This window comes from Columba livia, chromosome 5, assembly GCF_036013475.1.
Source record: "Columba livia isolate bColLiv1 breed racing homer chromosome 5, bColLiv1.pat.W.v2, whole genome shotgun sequence".
Taxonomy (NCBI): domain Eukaryota; kingdom Metazoa; phylum Chordata; class Aves; order Columbiformes; family Columbidae; genus Columba; species Columba livia.
The window spans coordinates 60672952-60695086 of NC_088606.1; the positions used below are offsets into that span (position 1 = coordinate 60672952).

The 22135-nt window shown below is 41.0% G+C and overlaps 1 protein-coding gene across 7 annotated transcripts in view; it reads right to left on the reverse strand.

The window, feature by feature from the left end:
* KIAA1549L (KIAA1549 like) overlaps positions 1–21935 on the reverse strand; it is a 131602-nt gene extending 109667 nt beyond the window's left edge. For 2 of the 7 annotated variants that reach the window (XM_065065346.1, XM_065065345.1), the window contains exon 1: positions 21249–21711. In XM_065065346.1, the coding sequence (XP_064921418.1) occupies positions 21249–21657 (409 nt within the window). In that variant the 5' untranslated portion in view covers positions 21658–21711. Of the gene's footprint in view, positions 1–21248 lie in introns of all 7 variants that reach the window. The other 5 variants (XM_065065349.1, XM_065065348.1, XM_065065347.1 and 2 more) reach the window with 4 other exon arrangements.
* Positions 21936–22135: the final 200 nt, after the last annotated feature.

Genomic DNA, 22135 nt, shown 5'->3' on the forward strand with positions numbered 1-22135 from the left:
GGCAACCTCTTTGGCAGCTCATTCAGAGGGGAACGAAAATTTCTCTCGAAGAAGAGCAGCTGACATTTTGAAATCCTTTTTATAAAGCATCATGAACCTAAACTTATAGAAGACTTAAAATGAAGGAAAGGCAGGAAATACCCCACAGTTGATGTACTGGACTGGGTCTCAGGACAACTGAGTTCAACTCCCAGGTCTCACCTACAGCTTTGATCTTCCCACGCTCAATGTGACAGGCAGTGCCATATCTGAGGCATCACTGGTGGGGATTCCTGTAGCTGAGCGTACTGAATTCTTTCCATAATGCCCTGCTTTCACTTCCTTGTATGTTTGATAAACCAGAATATTCAAGAGGAGGTTTTTATACATAGAACATTCTTAAATTTAATTTGGAGGCGTAAGCATGTGGCATTTCAATAAAACAGGTTAAGTTTTTTAAGAAAACAAAATTAGGGAGCTAATGTGCAATTTCATCCTCTCAAAAATTACTGCAGCTTTTTCTTTGAGAAATATAAGCATACAGAAGCTTTAGAGCAGGGGTGTGAAATACAGAAATGGAATTATCTTACTGTCAGAAATGTGTCATTTACTATCCCTATGACTATCCAGCCAAATCTACTCATTACAAGACTCTGAAAAATGACAGTTTGTTCATTCTAAAGACATGTTAGAATTTGGCAGCATTGTCAAAACTCCCTCTTCTCAACACATACCTCAAAATCAGGCCTTAGGTTTCTCAAACTAGACTCTCAGAAAAAGAGAAGCCTCAACTTTGGTTTAAATTATTTGCATTACCATCACGAACAAACTCTCTTGTGTTCACTGTTTACTTTCTAAAGCTCAAAGCATATCTCGACTGCCTCATCCCGAGAGGCCATTCCCTTTCTGCAGTTCATTGTTCACAGCAGAAAATATCTTCCAAATCCTACAACTGAGGCAGTGGTCTCACAGATAGCAACTGTTGTTTCACAGCTCTGGTTTATTCCTAGTCCTTGGTCCACTCTTTACTGAAAGAGATAAAAGCCTTCAAAGGCTTAAAAAAAAAATAAATAAGAGACTATCAAATTAAAGACTACTCTATTATATATAAGCATTCGAAAGGCAACCTTAGCCTACCTATTTCCAGGCTTCTGCACCTTCTTTGCAACCTCAGTGCTATGTCAGTGCCATTACCCTGATTACACACCAATAAACAGCAGCAAAACCAGGTTCTCAAGTCTGAGTCTTGTGCATTAAAGTAACAGCATTTGTTCTCTCCAAATATATGACCATAAAGGAGGAGGTGAATCATACAAGGATAAAAATCGACATTAATATAAAATTGCGTTAATATACCACTTTGCATTTTACAACCCTACTGGTCAGGTCACTACAAATTGCATAGGAAATACACATTATAAGCCATCTACTAAACAAATAAACCTATTTTAAACTATTAACTATAGCACAATCCTTATTTACTTCCACACATAACAATACTAATTTCACATTAAATAAAACACTCATTTCTAGAAACAAGAAACAAAAACCTTTAAGACAGATCTACTTAAATGACTTTACCTCACAATCTGAAATGCTGCCTGGCAATACTATGCAAGCAAGAAATTACTGTTAGAAATGCCTTACCTTGGCTACAATCAGTGCAGTTTAGTGTGAGCTGTAAATTCTACTGATTACATTTGCAACTTAAAATACAAGTCACCTCACCACTTAAACATACATAGTTTCATAATAGCTCACCTATCCTAATTTCTATAACAGGGAAATCTGCTAAATATGTAAAGACAGTTAGTAAATCATGATGTATCATTGTAGTGCTGGGAGCAAACTGGAGAACTGTCAACAGCAATTCAATAAAAACAGTAACATGGAGGCTTCTATCTGAATCAGCAATATTTAGCAGTTTTCAGTAAATTAATAGCAGATTAATTCTGCTTGTGATGCAGAAATACTCCATGCTGGGAACACTTCAGCTGGGGAGAAGTTGCACAGAAGGTGCTTTGCATTCCTCACCCACTTACTCACTCCCTCCACATCCATCCAGATGCTGCCAGGAGAAAACAGCTGTCCGAGGGGTACAAAGAAACCAGTGCAAAAACAGGTAGCAGATGCTAAAATGAAAATTTACTAGGTGTGTATCCACTTCAGATTTTCTCATTCAAAAAAAACCCATTAAAAATAGTAACACTATCAGTGCACACTGTGAGGCATTAGTGTAAACAACTTGTATCCTAAATGACACTAATAAGTGTACACTTCAGTGAGTACATTGAAAGTGAGAAAAAGACTGCAAGGAAACTTGTAAGAGATTCCACAGCTGTATTTAGAAATGAACTCATTAAGGACCAAAAAAAAGAAAAATAATGATTAGTGCTACACTACATATGATTTTTTCATTTTGATATGGATCTGAGTTTATTATACTGCACTTACAGTCCAGATAACTGTCATAGCAATTTGATATAATTTTTTCCTGTTAATTTCATTAAAGTAGCTTCAGTGCAATAAGTAATAAAATGCTGACTCCATTTTCACTGCTGACTGACAGACACTGCTCAATGTATTTTGTTCACTATCAAGATTTAAACTACGCTTATGCAGTTTAAAAGCTCCAAAAGCCCTAATCCAGCAGAATTGAATACGTTTCCTAAGGGTAAGTAGCAGTCTACCTTCATGTCATGTTTTACAGTATCTATTCAGAATTCAGGAGTCTCCCAAGAATTAGGGATGCCAGAAAAATAGAGTTTATGGAATAAATTAAAAAAGGTTTGATTAAAAAAATATTAGCTTGGCAGAACAGAAGTTATTTTTAGAGAACGTTCCTGTACTGTCTCTTCTTTACGTTTGCACAATGATAACTGGAGAACAACCCAAAGCCATTGAGTTTAGTTCCCATGATCTCAATCATGTAATGCAATTTCAACATTTATGAAAAAGATTAATTAAAAAAATGTCCCGTGCAGTTCCCTAAAATAAATTGGCTGTACTTTCAGCTAGGAAAAGTGAAAGACAGACATTTTCTCACTTGCAAATGCTGTCATCACCAAAGCAAGCATCAGTGGGGAAATGGAGAAAAAAAAAAGAAATCAGTTTTGTGGTGCCAGAAGTAAGATGTTCACATGTTATTCCTGAACACCTGATTTAGGGAATACATTAGCTGGGTGGTACCAAATACCTATAGTGTCATTTGGGAATCTGAGCTGAAGAGGAAAGCTACTCCAGATTAAACTCAAAGAAGCAAAGAAGGCTTTGCACCATCAGCAGCAGGAGACTGAACAGGACACAGAAGTGTTACTGGACATTGGAGAAGGACAATCTTTTGTTCCGGCATGTGTATGGCAATTAGTGGTAAGAAGCCCAGGTTTAGAGAGATATATAACAAATAAATACAACATAAATTAATATAGTCAGCAATTATTTTCTATTCACTACCATGATAGCTTCCCTGAACAATAATTCATGATTCCAAAAAATCTCCCTTCGCTGACCTTTTTTCTGCCTGAAGATTTTTAATACGTTTCTTCTTCATGAAGCAAAGGCCATCACCCAAGAATGATGACAGTGATGGGAGACAAACAGAGAGTTGAGCAGACAGGATAAATAGAAGCATTCACCTATCTCCTCTAACAAACACGTCGCTGTTCCCATGTTCCTGCCACAGTAGCTCCAGTACCGAGCACGCGGGAAAGAGGCATTGGGAGGCACAGGGAACTACCAGGTAAACACACAATGCAATATTAGTTAAAGCATACATGCAAAGCAAGCTGGACACCTTGGATATGAAATACTGCAGCATCTTCAGCATGCTGCTCTTTATTCCACACGCAGGAGCAGCCCACGCTCAGAGCAACACCAGCTCCGGCTGCGCGTGTCTGTGCATGCAGCGCCTGCTGCAGCCGGCATGCAGGGAGCTGCAGCTGGAAGGTTTCCTTCAGTCTTTCAAGCTATGCAAAATAATTTTGTGAGGGGGGCAAACCAGAGTGATTATTTCCAGGTATTCTGCCCAGATGCCTAATGCAATTGTGCATGGAGGAAATAAAGGGTAGCGTGAAAGAAAGGCAACTTCTGGAAAAGCAAAGGAGCAGTATGAGGTTAAATACACTGACAACATGAAGAAATCCTACACACAGTTCAATTTAATGTACCGAATTGGTGTTTTGCAGAAGTGTGACCCTTTAGCATCCACTGGGAAAGCAGCCTGGCTTCTCATTGCGGGGTGAAAGGTGAACTTGCATCCATGCACAGAGAACAGGGAGGAAACAGTGCGTGGTGCATGGCTGCTGCACAGTCATCCCCACTTACAGCAGCAATCTCAGTGTAACCCACCCATGAGAAACAATGTGGGTGGCTCTGGAGTCAAATGCAAATCATAAGTGAATACAAATTTGAGGAAATAAAGACAAGGAAAGAGCTAGTCTACATTTCTTTCATATATTCTGAAATCGCAGCTTGCTAATATATTAACATATAAATCACAGAACTGGGCACCTTATATCAGATCAAATATTCATGAAAACAACAATTTTAAAGCTATTACTTTCAGATCAACTAACTCTGGCCTTACAGAAATACTGGAAAAAAAAATAAGAGACTTAGAAATACACACATTTTCATAGAAGCAATACATTCACATCCAAACAAATACTTGTATTTACTTAACATGCCAGTCTGTCACAGCTACCAAAACATTCATCGCCATATGAAAGAGCAAGAAATACACATGGGCACATACATGGGGCAGATTCTTCTCACCTATTAAGGGGGTGTTTGTGCACCATCTCAAGAGCTGTAGGTCAGAGAAGTGAGCAGCAGTCTTTGCTCATAAGCAGTACTGAATAACCCACGCATATTGTGTCAACACTGCTTAACCACTGCAAAATGAACATGATTTTGTGCCAACTGTTTTTAATTCTTTAGTATTAGCAACATGAAGGGCTCATGCTTTTGGTATTTAACACTAAGGGCAGATATAGACACCTTGAGCTGAAAAAAACCTGCTAAAATAATAACCTGCAATACATAACCTTGCAAACAAGATCAGAGGAGCCAGTGCCTGCACGGATGACAAAACAAGCACGAAACTAATACAGCACTTGGAACAATTCATCACAGGTGCCTCAGGGGCAGCTTTACAAATGGTGCATGTAAGTGCCTGGTAAGACTTGCAGGAGCTGCCAGCTCTGAGAGCTGCCTGACACCTACTCACTTGAGAAGTCACCAGCCCCTTGAAAAGGCAAGAAATATTTCTGTGCCTAATTTACTCCAGTGATCTTGCAGGCTCCCATTTGCAACCATAGGCACCTAAAGGCCTTTGTAAGTCTCAGCAGTTGGTGGTCTGGCACCTCCTGTCTCGCTGAAAATTACTGAGCACCGCTACCTGAAGTACCTATGGTACTTTTACTAATAAAACAGCCTTCAAGAGCTTCAGGTACTTTTGAGTATCTTCTCCTTTGGGAAAAGGCCAAAAAGGACAAATGTGGGAAGAAACAAGATATTGTAAAACCTCAGCTTATGGCCCATGGAAGCCTCGATGTAAATCTTAGTTGCAATATTATACCCTCTAATGTGCAGTATTACTTCAGTATCTAAAGTGTCCAGTATCAGGACACAGTGAGTAACACTACAAGTTGCCACATCCATTTGTCGCATCAAGAGAACTACAAGGACATTCCAGCAAATTCAAAAAAGGAGTGAGTTCTCACAGGCATCCTACCTTGTCTGTCTTGTATCCACGAGAGCACCTTCCTTCACAAACCCTGACCAAGCTACCAAGCACTGATCAGCAGGTCTTAATTTCATTCCAGGAGGCAGCACCTGGGATGAGCGAGGGACAGAATCTTCCAACGGCTTGACTTGCTATTTACTTTCCAGCAATTTCTGTAAGCTCCAACTGCAGCATATTGCTCTTTTTGCACCAAAGTATCTGCTCATTTCATCTTCTTTCCTATAAAATCTTAAACCATGCTTTGTTATAATGTAAATCACTAATCTGAAAACTACAGATTGGACTATGTCCTCTTTTTTTTCCTCTCCAGAGAAAAGGCTGAGCACCAGTGATCTGCATCACCTCGTTATGAGGTTAACCCACAAACCTGATACTAGTTAGCAATTCATGAGTAATCCCTCAGAGAGGGGGAAAAAAAATCAGATGTTGACTGTTTGACACTGCAAGATATCTTGGAAGACAGAATATAATTTTGTGTCTTTTCTAAAAATGTGTGCTAAGCGGGGGTTTTGTGGGTCTTTTCCTCTTTTCAATAGAATGTCGATAGGATTGTGGAAAACTGATGAAAAGCTTCAATTACTGACACACTGATAAATACAAGACCTAGAGCTGCAAGTGGGCAATCAGCAGGACAACGCACATGGAATAAGAGGAGACTCTTGCATGTGTATACGTGTTTGTATAAAATAAGACTGTATGCTGACAGAATTTTTGTTTCAAATAAGAAAAGCCTGGAGATATAGGTCAGACCTTTTACGAGCTAATTTGTATTTCTTGGTATCTTCTGTTGGCTGAAAGAATCGACAACTGTGTTTACAATGTTTGTCAAGCTGCACTTAAGGCAGCTGGTTCCATGGAAGTGATGGCAGATGTTTGTCATCTCTTTCTGTCCCTAAGCTCATGATTCCCCACCCAGCGTCACAGCAAGACTCAAAAATCAGCCAAAGGATGAAAAAGTTACTGAGAAGGGTTGCACTTTTGTCAGTCTTTCAAATGGACTGAGAAGAGAAAGGAAGGTAAAATCCATTAGCTTTAGTTTTGTTTCCCTAGGAAAGCAAAAAAAATATTACAAAAATCTTCGTGTTTCTTGCATGTTACCTTTCAAATTGCATTGAAAATTGATGCATTAACAACATCCCATAGAAACCAATAATCTTTTTGTTAAAGATTTCTGCCAGCACCATCACTTAGTGAATGGACTAGGGGAAGATAAGGGCGCATCAGAGGGCTTTAGGCAGGCTCTGCAACACATCCCTGGTGGTTTGGGTAGACCAAGCTTCAGGGTCAGCGCTCTCACCCTTTTTCAACGGGTTTTGTGCCAACAACTAAGCAGCAGAATCCAAATCTAACTCAAGAACAAAATGCTACATTTGTTTTGATCACATTAGAGTCAGAAGGAGCTATTAAAAGAAGTTGCAGCAGATGACTGGGTCCCAGAGAACCACAGGCAAAAAATTCACGTGGCAGTTTCATAACTTAAGTCCTACTTATTCTTTCTTTGCCTATTCTAATTACTCCCTGATACAGAATAAATGTAGAAAACAGATTAAATGTTCAGGAAAGTATACGAATCAGCTGGCCTGGGGAAAAAAAAAAAGCTATTAAACACAATTAGGTAAATATGTCAATTTAGAAATGTGTAACATGTTTCTGCCCGAGTGAGTGTACAAAGCCAAAATGGAGACTCGTGATCCCAAGAAAGGAGCAGCCACTCAGGGTCTTACGGGGATGTTTGACACTCCGTGCTGGTGGCCAGGTCTCGATGGCCCACTGCCCCTACAGAGCATCACTGCTTGCCAGTGGCTCTGGGGAGAAATACATTCAGATCTATATAGCCTGCAAAACCTCCCCAAAAGTGCTGTTACACTGAGATGGCTAACAATGTAAACTTGCAGCAGGGATATAGCACTGGGACTACACTGATTGTCTAAACTGAGTCAACCATAGTTAACATAAAGTGGAGATGAAAAATTTATGTTTTACACTGAGATTAACTCAGCAAAAGCAACCGTGGGTAGAGAAATAAGTCACAGTAAAATGGATGGGTGTCTCCTCTCTCCTCTGGATTTACAGTGTGAGAACTATCCCAGGATAACTGTTACACAATAAATACATAAAGAAAATAAATTATTTTCAATACAGCAAGATCTATGAATGTATTACTAACTCAGCATTGGTGGTGCTCCTACACTTCATGAAGCTTTGGAAGCAAAATGTGCAATAGCATGGGTTTTAAAAGCACGAGTTCATTGAATGTAAACACTGCTGTCAACGTAGCGAATGCAAATGCTAGTTAAAGTAAATTAATTCTTTAAAGCTGATGATATGAATTACTGTATATAATTTTATCTCTTAGAGCCTCTGTAATCAGGAGCTGTGCATCAAAGCCCAAGCAGACACCAGCAGCTGTGTAACCGATACCTTTCAGACACTTGCACACTCTAATAAAACCATGAAGTATTTGACACGTGCCAATAGAGCACTTGGGGAACAGTGAGCAGACAGTCCATACAGAAAGCATTTACTATACGGAATCCCCACAAAGCCAAATGCATAGCATATATGGCACAATTTCCAGCATAGAAACATTGCAGAAAAATTGAAAAACTCCAGATGAATCAATAAACCACTGACACTGGCTGTTGCTGGGTTGCAGACTTGGCACATCAGCGCCGAACCCAGCAGGCAGAGGACACATCGGCACAGAGTGGGGGACATCAACCCTCCTGCCAACCGTGTCTGTATCTGCTGGTGCTTTGCCTGGGACTTGCTGGTGCATCACCTGAGACTGGTGAGGGTTTTACCTGGGACTTGCTGGGGCTCTACCTGTGACTCGATCACTGGCCCCATCTCCCCTCAGAGGTTTGCTCTGGCAGCAGACAGGCTCACTCAATGACACTACGTGTTGGTACCACACAATGACAATTAGACAATAGACGTGTGAACTGCAGGTCTAAATGTGAGGCCCAGTATGAAGAGGAAATTCTGCAAATTCTCCTTGCGTCAATTTCTTTTCTTGCAAAATATTGATAGAATATTTACTGTTTCTCCAAGAAGCTGAAGAACGCCCCTGTTTTCCCAGTTGAGAGAATACAAAACCCCCTTTAAGTGCTGGGGGAGCCACAGGAGATGTTTGTAAAGCCACGCCAGAATGTCTAAGTGACTTCACTTTCTTTTCTTGAATATTACTATGTTTTCCCTAGCAAAGATAGCTTAACCAGCGAGCCTAAAAATACTCCTAAGAACAATTTTTACCACACAACAGGATATGTACACATTGGCAAGTACTTAAAAATAATCCTTATTATACCCCATTGACAAAAACATGCACCAGAAACCTCATTAAAATAAGTCTATCAACATTGTCAGTACGTATTTTAAGAAGAAAAAAAAAAGACCTTGTGCATAAAACTCCATTTAATCTGTTTTCCAAATCATATTGCCACCTCAGTTGTAAGAATCTACCTGTATTAAATACAAAGCAAATAAAGCACATTCTTTGCTCCTAAGTGAGATTATGTTTCCCTTCTAGTCATGGAAGTCATCAAATGGTAATATTAATTTAAAAAAATAGGTTCCCTAAGGAGACTGTGGCATCAGATAAAATGGCAATCCTTCAATTGTTTACAAGAATAATTGCCAATATTATCATTGAGAAGGATATTGATACAATAAAAGGGTTATAAGTGTTACTCTGATGGGAGTCAGTCTTCATACAGGAACAGGGCAATAAAAGTGCATTACTTTTCATTAGATAATTGCTATCATTTTTTTTAACTTTTCATATGTTTAAATAGCATTGACAAGAAAGAATAACATTCTTCTGATATTAAAAAGACTATAAAGGAGGAAGGTGCTCTGTAATTAATAAATCTTTGTTTGCAGAAGTACACATTCAGTGCTTAAAAGGCAAAACAATGTTATTTCTACCAAGATATGCTGGAACACCCAGATATACACACAGATACTGAAAAGGTGGAATTTGCTGCTCACAGCAGCTTTCACACACAAGAATTGACTTACTGTTGTAAGAACCCAGTATTTTACTAGTGGATGATGTAAAGTAAGACATATACATTTTTGAAGTTAATTACTCCCAAACTATTTTTCTACAAAAGCAAAGAAACCAAGAGAGACCATAGAGAGACACATTATTTAATACACCTGTCTTAATTCTCAGCCAAAGTGTATTTGGATCTAAAAACAAAAAAAGCATGACTAAGACTTAAAATACACATATCACTGTATTTTTCTCTTCCTTCGTTCTAGAAAGAGACATCAACAATAACAAAATAACAATTACATGCCAGTCTGAACTGAAATAAAGTTCATGGTATTCCTGAAAATGTCATATCCACAGACGTCTCAGGACTTCATCAGTTTAACTAATACAGGTAGGTTTTGTACTCTGCTCTCACAGTATCACAGTATCACAGTATGTTTGGGATTGGAAGGGACCTCAAAAGACCATCTAGTCCAATCCCCCTGCTGGAGCAGGAATGCCTCTCAGGCTAGTCACCATATCTACTGAAACAACCCATCATTTATTTAAAGGGGAAAACTGATTTTAAGAAGGCGTAGATAACTCAAATATCATACTACACATATTTAGCTTCCAGATTATTCCTTGCTGTATTTTACTGACATTGTCCTAGTCACTGAAGGGCTCAACAGATTAGCAGTATGACATGCTGGGCACCTTAAAATGGGAATTGTAATTTGTATAAGCACGTACTTCTTTAGGAAAGCATTACTCTCATCCTGTATACTTACTACCCTCCATAACAGTTTTGCCTATTTCCTTGGTCATTACTGTAGTACAAACAGAAAATATTCCCCCTTCTGAAAATACCTTTCCCAGGGGTATCTCTATAAACTTATGTTTCACAATAGAAACCGCCTGTCCTTCAGACCCAACTCGCAGATCAGAGTCTCCATCCACATCCACTGAGGTCTTGTGTGATTCCTCCTTTTGCTTCCCAGGTGAGCAAGACCAGACCAGCTCTGAAAGCCAAGATACCCATGTCTAGGCCTAACTAGTCATGGAAATACCCAAATAGTTTCAAGAATTCAATATAATTACAGTGAATTTAGGCTGGCTACAATGATGTTAAGAAATTTTCCGTGTGCACGAGTAGATAGCATTGATTTCAGCAATAATTGGATAGAAAGACAATTTTTGAATCAAATTAGCAGTTAAGTAATTGTAGAAATTATACAGAGATTTCTTTGATTGGACAGTTGTAATGATAGCTACAGAAATCTATCGTACATATACTCTGCATAATACACTACATCATTGTAGCCTACAGTTAACATTGTTGAAAACAAATCACATTCCCGGAATGTGTTCCTGTAAGATTATCTCTTTGGGGTGATTTTAATTATCTGCATTCACTGAAAATATTGGATATATTAAAATATCTGATAAACACTGAATATTCCATCCTTTATTATCTCAGCACTATTCTCATTATCTATTACTTTTAATTTATCAGTGATCTTTCAAACGAGCTGTTGGCCTTCCAACAAAACATACACTGCCCAGCCAGTTCATCTAAAAGGGATCAGCATTCTGCAGTGTGGTGGAGGACTGCAGTTTAATTTCAGATAAGCATTATATGTGCTTCCCTACAAGCATTCCAAGAGTTCATTAATTGCAGTGGCTGGCTAGGAGTCTTTTAGAGGACAAAAAGGAGATTAATATGAAAATGCCATTCCAGGCTCCTAGCTAGTTCACTGAGACCCACACTGCAAAAAGAAGGAAGCCAAAGTCATCACAAAAGGAAAACAAACTGACTGAAATCTCACCCACATGAAAACCAGCAGCAGAGTTTCTGCAGCCTCCACCCGAGCCAGGATTTTCACAAGTGTATTTCCAGCTCCCAAATAAATTATTGCAAGAAGCACAAGAGGTCAAGCTCCATCTAATACAGTCATGACACCCCAACTCTTTAGTTGCATTTGAGGAATAAAGTCTTAACAGTGTTCACCTAGCATCCCTTTAGCTCTGCCTAAAGTACCTACAAAGAAAATAATTTTACACAGTTTGCTACTGGAAAAACCATTGGACTCAGCATGCTTGTCCTCTTCTCTTTATGCAATCCCTAATCCTCACCTCTCTTAAACTCAGCTCTACACACAGCTCTCAGCACTTGGCTTGATGAACTGACCTCAAGGGTGCTGCTGGGAAGATAGGACAGCCCTGAGCACCGGTTGGGTACAGAGACACCAGGGACACATGGATACATGGTGACTTCCAGGTATCTCCATGGTGGTTCACAAACCAGCCCTCAGGAGAAGTGTCCCCTATCCCCAAGCAGTGTTTGGTTTTCCAGGAGCTTATTTGCTATGCATCTTCTTATAGTTCATGTTCTTTTAGTGCCAGTTATTCAAATTTTGGATATTCTCTTGTCCATACAGGAACACAAGAAATGCGACCCTGAACCAAACAGGATCCATGCAGTCTCTGTTAGCCAGTGCAGCCAGGCACTACTACAGAGCGCGCCAGACCTACATTTTGAGGGTCTTTAAGCACCTATTTTTGTGGCAGCGAGTCCTGCAGCTGGAGGAAGCATGAAGCAGCATTGACTGGTTTTGAATTAGATGATTTTTTTTTCTCAATTGCTGATTGTCCCCTTAGTCCTAGTGCTAGGAGACAAAGCAAACAAAGAACAGTATTTATCTTTGTTCTATAATATTGTGACATTTAAACAGGGTAAATGGGAACTGTCAAATAGAGATTTTTGATATTGCTGCTGATGATGGACTGGATTAGTAGAGAAAGGATTTGATTAATGACGAACAAAAAGAGGATAGAATAATTAATGTCCAGGAACGAATTTTTACAGACAATGAATCACTTTAAATTAATTTTATATTTCTATCAGACTACAAATTTGATCCAATATTCTTAGATTTCAATGAGGCATTTGACTTTATATCTCACATTTTGATTAATAAAATATAAAATGAATATGGTGCATATGCAATAGGTTTTAAATAATTAAATTGAGCAGCAACGTTTCTAATAGATTCTCATGGGGACAGATTCTCAGCCTTGCACTCCTCAACAATTTTATCTACCTGGAGGAAGTAAAAACTGTCTCTGATAAAAGTTCTCGGATGATGATGGGGAAGGTGATGAACAATAAAGGAGGCAGGCAGATGCAGTTAAGTATCTAATCACACATCTGGAAATAAAGACTGTAGATCAGTTTCATGGGATAAGAGTAACTACAGAGAGGAACAATGATTAAGGGTTAAGTCTACTGAGCAGACTGCAGCTTCCACAAGTAGGAGAAGCATTGAAGCTTCAGGGATCGTTAATCTTGCTTCTCTCAATTATGCTAAAGTCTGCAGAGTAGACTTACTCTAAAAAAATAAATCTTGGAAGCAGAGGTGAGTAATCACATCAATGGGAACTCCTACAGAAGTAGCCTTAATTCAGTCCTTACATACGGGGAGGTCAGCACTACAACAAAAAACTATATTACATACAACACTGTTGCCGATGTCTGTTCCTGATGAACCAGGAATACCAGACCAGCTCTGAAAGCTGCAGTTCCAGGGGGACATCAAACTGGAAAGACTTCAAAGGGGACTTGAAAGAATGACAAAAGACATGGAAAATGATGCCTTGGATTGAACCATCCGAGAACTCAAAGCGAAAGGCATGACTTGATCATAGTGTATGCATAGCTATGCATGGACAAGAGATTCCAGCACTATTGCGTCTGGTAGATAAGGTGGTTAGGAAATGCAGTGGGACAAATTCAGTTTGGAAATTATATACATTTCTAAACATGATAATAACACATTGCCAATAGTTGTGTTGAACTGCCCAGTCCCTGAAAAATTCTAATTAGGACTTCATGGCCTTTTAAAAGTTATTCTCTCTCCAGAGCCACCACACTTTTATCAGTCACTAAAACAAAGAGAAGTCTGATGGTCCATCTTGTACAGAAGACAAATCCAATGTCAGTGGCTCCTTTGTGATCTAAACATCTAAAAATCTCTTACCAATACATTTTTTCCATGTTCTGTACTCCTTCTTATGGCTGATGACTACTCTTTTCCAATCTGCACTATACTTTTGGATGTGAGATGACCAGAGGAAATTCTGTACATGTTCAGTACCAACCCTAGATGGTTAACAGGATTTTTGTATATGGTTCCTCAGTAATATATAAAGGTGTCTCACAGCTCTTGATAGGTGACAATCTGGCAAAATTCCTTTTGAAAACAACTCAATATTTTCATATTAACTATGTGACAGGACTCCATAAGCTTTTTATAGGTGTTTCACTAGTCAATGAAAATTGTAGGTAAAGTAGGTAGGTACAAAAAAGTAGGTACAGAAAACAATGCTTTTTTTTATAGCAGTGGAGCCACAAACAGCACCCCATAAACTCTCCAATCAACACTCTTGCTTGTTTGCCCAGCAGAAGATCACTGCCTGTAGTCAGTTTAGAGCCCAAGCTCTAATTCTCCACTAAGTCAAACTTTTGTTTTGAAATAGTAATGAATTTTGGATACCGAACCTTGCGTAGGAAAATATATTGATAAATTCAGCAGGTTACAGGTCTGAAAACATCTGTGTTACCAACATCTGTGGGCAAAAGCTGGGCAATTTCAAGCATGTTTGTGGGCTGCCAGTTAACGAGGGAAAGTTTTTCAAGGCTGCTTTTACATGAGTATCTACTTCAGCAGCTACGCACTTTGAGACTTTCAAAGTTGCTGAGCATCAAGAACTTCAGACAAACCCAGCTGAGAATACTGAACTGCCACAAGAATCAAGCCCATATTGGTCTTAAAATCACCCAGCCAAGATATTTTAGCACAAATCAGAAAAGCATTTCAAAAATTACAGTATCATGTAATTAGAGGATGCTAGAACAAACAATCAAAAAACAAACAAAAAAGGTTTTACAATTTCTTTAAAATATTCCTAAAAAATTTGGCTTAAAGACCTCGCTTTGAGGGCACACTACAATGATAGAAAACTGTAAAGATGTGTTCCCTTTCTTAACCATCCATGGCCCTTATAAAAATCTATTTATTCATCACTGACACATTAATCTGCCCAAGCTACTCATCAGATTTAAAAGAAAACTACCTAAAGAAAGAACAAGTCTGTAATGGTTTCTTTTAAATCACCTTTTCAGAACTTCAGTAATGAGCAACATCACATAATGTAAGTCATTCATATTCTTCTCAAAACAAAGAAGTACTTGGGAACAAACTGTTCCCAAGGATACACTTCAGTTTTTCACCTTTTGTCTTACCACTTTTACATTGGTTGCCAACATATTTTACTGGCCTCAGTTATTTCATTGTTTAAGAGATACCAAGGAGAAGAATTGCGTCTTTGTTTTACATTCCTTTGGAATGTGCTTTTTGACATTCTAATTTCAATGCATTTAAATGTTTAGCCTTTCTTTTGACTTACTAACAAACTCTGTCTCTTAGCATTGTGAGTTACTCATATTTATATAACAACCTTCTTGTGTTACCCTAGCTAGTAACCAGATGGGGTTTAATTTACAAAATCCATACCTCTCAAATACAGGGCAACAATTTATTTAAATTTTTTTTTTCTGTTTATATTCAGCCAAAGGCACTGCAGTGAGATTGTCATACCACTAAACAGTTGAGTGATGCAGCAGACTTCTGCTGCTTTTTTATTAACTGGTATACAGATGGATTTTAATTTATATTGGCTTGCTTCAGGAATTTTTTATCACCACCCATCTGCATGAGCACTTAGGAAAATACTGCACATGATCAGCACGTATATCGTGTAGAAAGACTTTCCTAGAGAGCAACCAAAATCACTACATTCAACGTGCGGGGTGTTTCAAAAAGATGGACCCATTTTGAAATGACTACTCCTTTGAAATTGAGTCCATCTTTTTGAAACACTCTGTACAGGATTTTTAGTCGTAATAAAGAAAATGTACACACATGCAGGCAGTACAGGAGACATTTCAAATGAAGAGCTACTGCTGCTTCCTCAACTGATGCATCAAACCTGATAATTATACCTGAAAATTGAAGAATATTCCCAGAACAGTTACAGTCTGTGTTTAGTCTTACATAGCTTTTCCTCTACTTTCTCCCATATATTCTTCCTATTCAAAGTCAGTAGGAATCAACCCAGGCATTTCCCTTAAAAGAGCAATACAGGTATATTGCTAATAGGTGATAGAATGTTAGACAAGGCATTGTAGATAGTTTCAAACCCTCAGCAATGTGTGGTGGAGAAAATCTGAAAACAGGAATGGTCTTCTAAGTCTGAATTTCTGTTTTTTCCATCTTTGAAAGTTCCTACATTTTTCCTTCCTTCCTCCTACTCCCAGAATTCAGGAAGAAATTTTCCCTAGTTTAACCTTAAGATCGAGTAGAAATATTGTATGCGCTACATTTTGCTATACACTGTGTATACCTCATACCTGCAAAGGTAATTGTTATTTAAACATTAATAACATAATAATTTCTTTTGACCCAAAAGTGGCCCATAGTATTTATATCTTCAGATTTCCCATTTTCTGCAATAACTCCTCTTTTTAAAAAGGAATAGTCAAACTGAGTCACTTATAGCTGCTGTTGAGAGGCGCTTAAAAGCATCATCAGTGTTCAAAGTTGCACTTCAGACACCCATCAGCACCATATTTCCATTTCAGATTTTAAGAATGTAACTGCCCTTTCTTCTTGTGACAAAAATTATAAGATGCAGATGTTCCCTTTATATCCTTCTGCATGTACACAGGACTGCCACTAAAATGTCACTTCAAAGCCTGGACTTTGCTCTTCTTTTTCAATCCTAGATCTTTTGTCATAGACTTTTTCAAATCTGAAACTATTGAAAGTTATGTTTAAGGAGGGAGAAGGGAAGACCCTGGTGTTTTTTTTCAAAACAATATTTTATTACTCTCTTGATAAACTCTGAGGATTAGTTTATGGAATCTAAAAATTTTTGCTGTGGATCCCTGTTTTTTGTGTATTTGGGTCTTAGGTAGGACATGAAGAGAGTAAGCAAGGTATTACCAAGGAATTCATGGGTGTGAAGGTTTAGACTTGACTAACATTTGAAAGGCAGAAAGCTCAAAGAAGTTGCCCATCATCTGCTCAGCTCCTCTTGGAGCTGCCAGCCTTGCCTTGAACCATGAAGATGACAACGCCTCACACCTGTGGGCAGAGCGCTCACAATGTCCTTGGCTCTCAGATCAGAGCAACTGAAAACATTAATTCTGTCCCGGGATGTTGTCTCCTTGTTCTCAAAGTTCAAATAATGACCATGCTAGCTATGGAAAAGAAAGGTTTCTAACTGCATGGAGAAAATGAACTACTTTTCAGTCAAACCAGCACAATGCCCTATGTCCAAAGCCCACCAGTGCTATCCCACCTTCTTAGTAGGAAGGCATGTCTCACCCTCAGGATTAGCAGTAAAATGCAATTAGTTCAGTAAGTTCAGTAAGTTCCTTCCTTGGACTCAGCAGAACGGAGTTAAACAGTAAATAACCACTGAAATGCTCATTCTTTTTAAATGAAATGTTGACATGTTTGGACATTCAAGCCTAAATTCATATGCAAATACCATCAGTATTTACTTCAGCAGAAACAATCATTCCCACATGACCAAGAAAATGCCATAAACAGAAAATTACTCACAGTGCCCTTCAGTTCATCAGCCTGGCCTCAAGCAAGTGTAAAATATTCCAGAAAACAGTACAGTAAAGATCAGGAGGATGCAAGATATCCAGTACACTACTGGGTGACCGAACATGACGGCAAATAAGATTTAAAAGTCCTTTTCTATCCATAGGTCTCAAACAGCCAGACAGTATTCCTTACAGGCAAAACACAGGCACTTGTCAACCTCATCCAAGATACCAGTTCCTTAATCTATAGAGAACAGTTATTTCAGTAGATAAAACCAGTAGACTAAAACCAGAAATATTTTTTATCAGCTAAGCTGGAGAATAACTCTGGCCCTGGAATCTAGTGGACGAAGAAAACTCATGACTGGTGGATCTATACCAAGTGTACCCATCAAATCTTCAAATCCACACACAGAAGCATACTTTTAATGTTCCTGGTAGCCTAATTCTTTCAGCCCATGCTGCAGATTCCTGTTTGGTTTTGATTAAAATGAGTTAGAATTTGAAGGCTTCACTATTCTATCACAGGGTAGATATCTGCATGTATTTTATTCTGTTGAGATAATCAGAATATCAAAAGAGAGATGTGACAAACCTGAAACTATTGATTTTCTAGAATACTGGATTGGTAACCCTGGAGATCAACCACAGGAGGTGTAGAGGTACCTTTCTCTACATCTTTACCAATTTCCTCAATGCAAAGCTGGATCCAGGGAACGACACCACATTCTGATACACTCACATTTCTCACCTCTGTAGCAGCCCCTTTGGCAATGGGAACACCAACCCGTACACTTCCAGATGTGCCAATTCTGGCTCTTTTTGTGGAGTTTGAGGAGCTGAGAGGCACTGAGTCAGTGCTGAAGTAGCTGCAATCCAGGGACAGCAGCGGTTTGTAGGAAGTGGGACTGGCAATTTAGCAGCTGGCAAGGAGCACTCTCTAAGTTGTTCAATCAAAGTTTCAGCTGCGAGAAGCCACCACTGTGCTGGAGGCGTTGTTATTGGTTTTGAAATCATTGTTAATTAAGGTGAGATCTCACTGTGCTAGCATTCAGCAAACGCAGGAAGAAATGGACCTTTCCCTGACAAGTTTATCATTCAAACAGCCTACGTAAACAACCATAAGGGATGATGGAAAATGTAAAAGGCATATTTTAATGTTTCTTAAAACTTTATTTCCCCAGTCCCCCCACCTCCCGCAGCCTTAATCAGCTGATTAAGCTCACGGGCAACACAACTGTGAGCATCGTGCCTTTAGCCCTGTTTTACTCAAGCAATAGTGCCACATGTGTTTACCGGCTGAGACGGTCCACCGAGACCAGACCAGCTTTCAACAGCTGCATTTCAAAGTTACATTCATTTCAGAAACTGCCCCTCTCTTCTTCCCCCAAGGAAAATGGCTTCCCACAGTTCCTGCCTCTGGTTCATGAGGCAGGAGGATGGTAAGAGTCAGCCCAAAACCACACATTTGCTCATTCATTTCTGCCTCATTACTTTTTCCTTTATTGACAGATACATGCAGTTTGACTGAATTTTTGCACTTGTTATTCTATATTGCCTCAGAAACCACAGTTATATACTTCTGATCATGGTGGACAATGTAATTTTATTTTCAACCCGAATTCAAGTGGCGGTCCTGGGGTTGACGTACTGTGGAAATTAATGATTAACTCTGCATCTCACTGAGCAGTTTGGTATTTATCCAGCTGAAGAAGCATAAAATACTTCTAAAATTAAAAATTCTCATCTGCTGTTTGAATCCTAATCACTCTGGAGTCAATGGTGAACGTGTCCCGAGGCACTGACCAGCACTGAGGTCTGGTTCTGAGCCCCAACAAAGAGATAACCAACCTCTCAGCTCCCAGTGCCTGGTAGTCCAATGCTCCATCCTGTCAGGATCTCTTTTCAGGGAGATCTCTTCCCTTTGTGTTGAATTTTTAGTGAGGTTAAAGGAAATATTGTTACTACAGATATCATCTCAGGGATCAGGAAAAGTTTGAGGTGTCTTCTGAAGCATTAGGACCAGAATAAGACTTCACTCTTTATCCTACATGCCCCAAGTTCTCTGTTTGGTTTTCACACACAGCAATGCCATGTGTTGCCAATAAGCCCAGGAGAAGAACCAAATAATTATCTGTGAATGTGTACGTATGTACATACACATGTATGTGATTTTTCCATTGATGCAAATATTCCCCAGTGGAGAAAGCTGTAGTAAAAACAGCATGACAAATATTGTTCCCAGTGTTTAACGCATCATGTGATGCCAGTTGGACTTCAAGGCAGTAGACCTGCTCTATGAACCATACACATTACAGTAATAATCACACGAATCAGTAAAAGTGTGTTTGCTTAACAGAAAACCGAAACTACAGGTAGACTACTCTATGTAAACATATAGAGGTTAACCTTCTTAGACAAAACTAATGTTCTTGTTTGAAAACCTAGCTCTACTACACATTTTGCCCCACCTTCAATAGCAGACAGTGTTTCATATGTTCTCGCTGGAGATACTTCTCATTCTACTCTTGAATCTAGTGATAGAGTGTAAAGAGATGTCTTGTTGCATTGTCAGAAATACCTCAGCTTTTAAAATTAATCTGTAAAAGCCTGGGTACTTCCAAGTGAAGGTACAATTCATAATTTAGACATGGCACAAGAGTTCATATGAAATCCAGACTGAATTGCCAAGCACAGGTGAAAAATTAGCCGTTTCTCTGATCACAGGTCAGTTTATCTTATAGAGATAAATCAAACCATGGTATTTACACGTTCGGAGAAGTAATGAAGTTTGAGGCACTGTTCCACCAACCTACAACCTGCATATGAGAACCCTTATTGTGTTATGGCTATAAAACTGACATCAATTGTATATGATTACTGTACATTCATGTTAACAGCTTCAAAATGTGGATCGACATCCCTGCTCTTTTCTTAAATCCATGGGATTAATCTTGCCATATATCAAATTTAGCCTCTTTCTATTATTTTAGCATAGCCTTAGAATTATATTTGGCATCTGTATCTGGCACACACAATAACTACTAGCAACAGTCATTATTTCTGCATTGAGGTCACTGAATATATCGACTGCCGTAAGAAGTCGGGAGAGCACAGAATACTGCCTGACTCAAAAGAGTCAAGGGAAACAGCAAAAATATAACCCAGAAATTGTCGGAGCTCTCAGCTGCATTTGAGATGTAGTGCTCAGATCTCAGCAGAGCTTGCCCTCTCCTAACCCCTCCTTATCTTCCCCTCCTCCCCGGCACACACACGGACAATCACTAGAAACGATCCTTTGGTTTAACAAAAGCCTCTGCCTGTCCCTCTTTCTCTGCAAGAAACAAGGGCTAATCCAACCAGGCTGTCCCATAGGAAAAGCTGTTATTTGTGCGTTAGCCAAGACGGACAAATGCAGCGCAGGCTGCCCACAGGATAAGGCAGAAAACCCCTTTTCACAGATTAGCCTCTGCTCAAAGAGCGGGTAAAAAAGATGCGGAAGGCAATGAGGAAGAGCCTGGATTTCCCCCCGCCCCCCCCGACACTTAGAGTATTACACGGCACAAGGTAGATTTCACGTTTTCAACCCCTCGCCTTTGAAATCACGGCTTAGACAGGCAGGAGACCCTCTGCCATTGCAGCAGGTGAGGTTGTTCTGCAGGCGGCGGCAACTTCCTCCGTGCAGGGAAGCCCGAGCCTCCCCGCAGAGCTGCGCGTTCCGCGCCAGCGGCGCCTTCTCCGCGGGCAGCGCGGTGACAGAGGTGCCGGGTGACAGCGGTGCCCGGTGACAGCTGCTCTCCGCCGCCGGGCCGCCCCGGCCGCCCGCCCCCAGCCCCCCGCGTCCCCGCCGCGCTCCTTACCCGGCTCGGCCCGGGCGCTCGGCAGGAGGGCGACGATCACCCCCAGCAGCACGACGGCCCCGGCCAGGCCCGTTCCGCCGCCCGACGGCCGGGCGCTGCGCGGGGGAGCGGTGCCGGGCGCTCCGCCGGGCCCCGCGGGGCGCGCCCCGCTCCGCCCGCCGCCTGCCGCCCGCCGCCACATCCCCGCGCCTCGCACGGCCCCGCCGCGGCTCAGCGGGCAGCGCTGCCCATCGCCCCGCCGGGCTCTAGAGCAGCGGCTGTGCGGGGAGGCGGCGGAGGAGGAGGAGGAGCGGGGGGCGCCGCATGCTGCCGGCGGCTCTGCCCGGAGCCCGCCGCGGTCGAAGGACGCGGTGCCGGTGCGGCCCCTCCGCCTCCGGCGCGGAGAGCGCCTCGGAAGGGAGCTTCGCATCGACAAAGGGCTCACGTCGCCGCCAGTCCCGGCCCCGCTCCCCGCCCTCCGAGCGCGGGGAGGCGGGGAGCGGAGGCGGCGCTGCCAGGGCTGCGGGGACCCCCCTCCACCGCTCCGCGGGGCGCCCGGCCCCCCGCGCCCCCGCCGCCCGTTCCGCCCCGCGGCCGGGCCGCGGCCGCTCCCCAGCGCTCCCGGGGCAGCGAGAGGGGCCGAGGGCGCTGTCCAGCACACAGAGGCTTCAGGGCAGCGGCCGCCGTAGCCGAGGGGAGACGGGTGGTGGGGGAAACCCTCCCCCACCTATGTGCCTTCGAGGGCACTTTGAATGCACTGTCAGCTCTGGGGTCTCATCTCCACCCCCTCTAATTTTGTAAATCAACTGCACCTAGCACCTCCGTTGAGGTGTAAATAAAGCTGTGCCTGCTTAAAGTCGTCCTGTGACCTGGCAAGACCAGAATTCCTTCTCTGCTCACCTTGGGAG